The sequence below is a fragment of the Pygoscelis adeliae genome, unplaced genomic scaffold (assembly GCF_000699105.1).
Source record: "Pygoscelis adeliae isolate BGI_AS28 unplaced genomic scaffold, ASM69910v1 Scaffold458, whole genome shotgun sequence".
In the NCBI taxonomy this organism is placed as follows: Eukaryota; Metazoa; Chordata; class Aves; order Sphenisciformes; family Spheniscidae; genus Pygoscelis; species Pygoscelis adeliae.
The window spans coordinates 56,648-61,914 of record NW_008825352.1 but is presented as its reverse complement, the minus strand read 5'-3'; the positions used below and the strand labels follow the sequence as shown (position 1 = coordinate 61,914).

At 60.5% G+C, this 5,267-nt stretch overlaps 1 protein-coding gene across 1 annotated transcript in view; it reads right to left on the bottom strand.

The window, feature by feature from the left end:
• RLTPR (RGD motif, leucine rich repeats, tropomodulin domain and proline-rich containing) overlaps positions 1-1,888 on the bottom strand; it is a 24,794-nt gene extending 22,906 nt beyond the window's left edge. The window contains exons 1-3 of the mRNA XM_009330369.1: positions 1,849-1,888; positions 427-518; positions 245-295 (exon numbers count right to left, since the gene is read on the bottom strand). Of these exons, the coding sequence (XP_009328644.1) occupies positions 245-295; positions 427-518; positions 1,849-1,888 (183 nt within the window). The remainder of the gene's footprint in view (positions 1-244; positions 296-426; positions 519-1,848) is intronic.
• Between the last annotated feature and the right edge of the window lie 3,379 nt (positions 1,889-5,267).

Below are 5,267 nucleotides of genomic sequence, written 5' to 3'. Positions count from 1 at the left end.
GTGGAGGGCACCCTTGGGGTCCCCCGAGTAGTGGCCAGCCATGCCCCCCCAGCCTTCACCAGCCCCCTGATCCCAACCCCCCTCCCCTTTGCCCCATCCTCTTCCTCATCCTGCTCCTGGGGGCTTCCCAGACCCGGTGGCCCAGGTGACCCACGGAGCACCCACCCCAGTGCCCCAAGCAGCTGAGCGGTGCCCTCCCGGGAACCACGGGGCTCTACCGCGGCGCAGGGTCCCCAGCACTTACCCTCACTGGCAGCATCACTGACAGCACGTAGGCTCGCCAGGGCGTCAGCACCTACGCAGGGGGACATTGGTGTGACAGGGGACTGGGGTGACACGCGAACCACCCCCGTCCCCCGCTGCGGCCACGGAAGAGCTGCCTGGGGAAACCGGGAAAGCAGGAACCAGGCCGGACTCTGCACGTACCAAGATATAGTCGTCGTACTTGGATTTCACCTGCAGCTGGACGCTCATCACCAGGACCACCTTCTTTGTCCCCAGGAAGGTGGTGATGCCCTCTGAAAAGACCAACGTCCCCATGAAGTGAGGTGGCCGAAGCTACCCCTGGCCCTCTCTCACATGCCCTGCTTGCCCTTGGGGACACCGTCCGCCACGTCCCCGCCTGAATCAACTCCTCTCCGTCCACACCCGATGGTCAGACCCTGGTTGCTCTCCCAGCTAAGCTACGTGCTTCTTCACCAGCGTTGGGTCTTGGTTTGCTGCCCGGGTGATAAATCCACCTCCTCATGGGCTTCTGCAGCCCAGGCTGCAGCCTCGACCAAGCACAGGGCTTTGGGGTCGCTGGTTTACGCTGCAAATGCTGCTTTACTCACTGGGAGCTGGCGCTGAGCGACAAGAGGGTCCTGGTTTTTCTCCCTTCCTTCCCAAATTTACCACTGGGGAGCAATTTGGCACCCAAGTCCTGCCTCCCCACTGTGCAGCCAGGGATGTGTTCTGCTTTTGCATTTCTTCAGTAACTCTCCCAGCCGTGACGTGCACGGGTGGCCGTGTGCGCCACCCTCCCCCCATTTGCAATTTTGCAAACCAGCCGCTCCGGACCAGTGCAAGCATCGCTCCTGCCTGGAGCATCGTCTCCCCGCGCTGCCTCCCCGTCTCTCCCGATTCGCACCTCTCGCTCGGAGGAGTGGGACGAGAACCACAACTGCCCACCGTTACGCAAACGAGGTTTTCACAACAACGCCGCTCGCTCCGGCCCTCGCCCAGGCTGCCGAGAGCCCCGTGGGTCCAGTACCTTGAGCCGCATGTCCCCAGGGACCCATCCTAGTAGAGCCAGGGCCTGGAGCTGCAGCGACGCGGCTCCTTCCCACCCCACTACAAACCTCGGTGGGGCTGGGGAGGCTGCCGGACCCCGAGACCTCCGTGGCCTTTCGCTTTTTCAATCGAACGAGGGAAGGCTGGGAGCAGTGGTACTTCACGCATCCCCCGTGCTGCTGGGGAGCCGGGGCAGGGCTGCGGGTCGTGCCTCCCTGGGGAGCTGCTGGGGCCCCCCAGCTGGCTGGGGGACCCCAAGCCCATGGGAGTGGTGCAGCACCAGGCTGCACCCACAAACCGGGCAGCAGGAGTCATGGAGAACCACATCCTTGAGCATCCAGCCCGTTCTCTGGGGATGCTTTTGGCCCGAGCAGCCCTCAAAGCTGGCATGCTTGAGGATGCAAGAGCAGCCCTCGCACCCCAGATCCTGCTTGGACCCCCCTGAACTGCAGCTGCTGCCGATGAGGCACCCGAAAACGGTTCTGCCAACCCCGGCACAGCAAACTGGGGCCGAGCAGGCCCCGTACCGGTGCTTTCCATGTGGCATCGGTGCCCCGGCAGCAGGCGATTGCTTACCTTGCAGCTCAGCGGGGATCCCTCCGAGGGACACGGCCATGGTTGGGACCACAGGATCACCCACCCAGGGGGTGCAGGGTATCAGGGCAGCATCCTTGGGCGCCGCGGGAAGGGCACCCCACCGGGAGGAAGCGCTGAGGTTACCAACCGGCAGCTCCGCCGCCTCAGCGCCTCCTCCCCCTCCCAGCGCTCGGTGCCTCTTCCTGCCCCGTCAGGCAAGATTTACCGCCTGAGCAAGAGAAGCAAAATGAAAGCAGCCCGCTGGCCCCACCAGGAGGAGAGGGCATCCCTGCCCAGCCCTTCTCCTCCCGCGTGCCTTCACCTGGGTGAGCAGGACACCCCACCAGTGCCTCCCAGCCAGCAGCAGCACCAGCAGCAGCATCTCCCCCTGGCTCCAGCCTTCAAGGGTTGAGGGTCCACGACCTCTTCCTGCCCTGCAGCCCCCCGGGGTGGTTCATGGGGACACACCTCTGCCTGAAGATGGCCGGTGAGCGTGGAAAAGGGCAGCTCTACCCTTCCCAGCGCCGGGAGGTCAGCCCAGCCCCATCACTTTGCACCGAGCATCTGCAAGGGGAGGTAATGGGGATGGGCGCCGGCGCCCACTGCAGGGTGCTTCTCCAGAGGATGGGCGCCGGTGCCCACTGCAGGGTGCTGCAGGCGGTGCTTCTCCAGAGCAGAAACGCCCCAGGTGTCATGCCAAAATGACAAAACCGCTGCCCCGAAGCAAGGATGAGAGGCAGAGGCTAGGTGGCCTCCTCGGAGCAACAGGAGCGAGCACATCAACCACTCTGCTCCCCGGGGAAGGCTCTGGACCGGGCAAAAGCCCAGACGCGCTCCAGGACAGAGCGGAAAGCTGTCCCGTGCCCTGTGCAGTGCTGCAGGGCTTCACTGGGCCCCACAGCCCTCAGCGTTGGCTCAGCTGGCCCTACCAGACACTCAGCAGAAGGCGCTGAGGGAGCCGGCCGAGCTGTTCTCAGCCAGCAGCCTGGGTCCCCACGACCAAGCATCAGCTGGGATGGAGGGTGCCAGCTGCCTGGTCCCCTAAATTGCCCTTTTTGACATATCACTAAGCTCCAGGCTGCCTGAGCTGCAATCTGCCAACCGAGGGCTCCCAGAGGAATTTTCCCAGAGGTGGAATAACTCAGGAGAAGGTGATCCCTGGCAGGGCTGGGCGACGTTGCTCTCTTGCCACATGCACCTGGGGCCACAGCGCTTCTGAAACCACCTTCAGAGCGAAAGCAAAGGCAGGAAGCCATCAACCTGCTGGGACGGCGTCTCCATAGAGCCCAACCACAACACATAGCAGTTCTTCTCAAAGGAGGTGGCTGAGGAGAACATGGCTCAGGGCAGGGACCAACCTCTGCCAAGGCACCTCCTCGAGCCTCCCGAGCTACGTCAGCGGGCAGATGAGCACCAGGAAGAGGAAGGGCACAAGGTGTTCATCACCCAACAGCCAGCATCCACCAACGACAGTCTTGGCTGGATCTCTGGCTTTTCCAGGATGACAGGAGACCAGGCTGCTGGTATCTGAATGTCTCAGAAGGGGCACCAGGTCCCAGCTTTGTCATGGAAGGATATTCAGGACATGGAGAGAGCAGCTGTCCCCTTGCACCCATCAGAAGATGGCTTCTATTGAAGCTTAGAAGCACAGAGAAGCTCCAGGCAAGCCACATCCCAAGCTCATTCCTCAAAATACTGGGTCCCACATGCTGGAACACACTGAGCATCACTGCAGCAGAACATCTTCCCCAGGAGCGGGGCAGAGGAAGACATCCATGTGCACAAGCGTTCCCCTGCCTTGTTGTACAAGCCCAGGCATGTCAGGATGTCCAGAGCAACCCATCTCCTCTGTCTTCCCTCCCAGAGGACATGGGCTGGGCATTTTCAGTTCTAGGATAGAGTACCAGGACCTTCCCAGAAAGAGGTCCTGGTGCTCCTCTCCATCCCTACATCACCCTTGTGGAGCTGAAGCACTTACCATGCTCTGGGGGTAACAGTAGGAGCTCTTTACCCCTGGCTCCAGAACACCACCCTTCCCTCTGCCCACAGCTCCCCTCCCAGCCCCAGATGCTCCTGTGCTGTGCTGCCATGGGCACCCACGTGCCCTCCCAGTGACCACGTCCTGTGTGCCCTCACAGTGACAGCTTCTCCCACGGCTCTCGATCACTACAGACTCCTTGAGTGGCGTTGGCTGGTGCTCACCTCTGGGTCCAACCCTCTGCTCTAAGGCTGGGCCAGTTAGGCTGCTCAGGGCCGTGCCCAGCTGAGATCGGAACATCTCCGAGGATGGAGACCCCACAGCCTCTCTGGGCACCTTTTCCAATGTTTGACCACACTTAGCGAGAAAGGATTTCCTCAATTCAAGCTGGAGTTTCCTCTGCTCCATATGTCTCCATTGCCTCTTGCCCTCTCACTGTGGCACCTCCTAAAAGGGTTTGGCTCAATCTTCTCTGCGCTCTCCCATCAGCTATTTGCAGACAGCAGTAAGGTCCCCCCTCGCCTTCTCTCCTCCCGGCTGGTCACACCAGTCTCCCATGGCCTCTCCTCGTCTTGTGCTACAGTGGGAACTATCCTGGAGGCCTCTGCCGGGCTCGCGCCAGCCTCTCACCGATTTCTTGCACTGGGGAGCCAAGACAGGACCAGTTGGCCCTACAAGTCATCCCTGAGGAGCATGAACAACCAGCATCAGTTAGACATCGTACTGCTGACCACGGTGGCCCAGCCAGTTTTCCAAGCACCCAATAATCCTCTTCTCCAGCCCCCGTGTCTTCAATTCTGCTCTAAGGAGGCTACAGGAGACTGTGTCAAAAGCCTTGCTAAAGTCCAGATGAACATTCACTGCTTTTCCCTTGTCCACACAGCCAGCCACCTCCTTGGAGAACGCAATGGGGTAGTTCCCCAGATCTTCCTTCTTACCCTTCTTGAAGGCAGGTGGGATATTTGCCTTTTTCCAGGGGTCATGAACCCCCCCCAGATCACCAGGACTTTTCAAAGACGAGAGAGTGCGATGACACTGGCTGGATTCCTCAGCGCCTTCAGATGTTTCCCTCAGACTCTGCCGTTAGGCTTGGGCCCTGGGAGGTCTGAAGACAGGCCTCACCAGCCAAAAATCAAGGCAAGAGCAGCACCGAGTACCTTGGTCTTTTCCATGTCCTTTGCCACCAAGTCCTCTGCTCCATTAAGGAGCAGGCCTGCATTTTTCCAAAGCCTTCCTACTGCTGCCAGAGCCCTTCTCAATACAGAAGCTGTTCTTTTTGTCCTTCATATGCTTCTCCAAGTCCAACTCCAGCTGAGCTTCAGCGCTCTCAACTCCATCCCTGCACACTCAAGCAGTATCTGCTCCTTCAAGGCAGCCTGTCCCCCCTTCTACTTTCTGTGTGCTTCCTTTTTCCCTTCCTGCTCCTCCAGGCTGGCTGCCT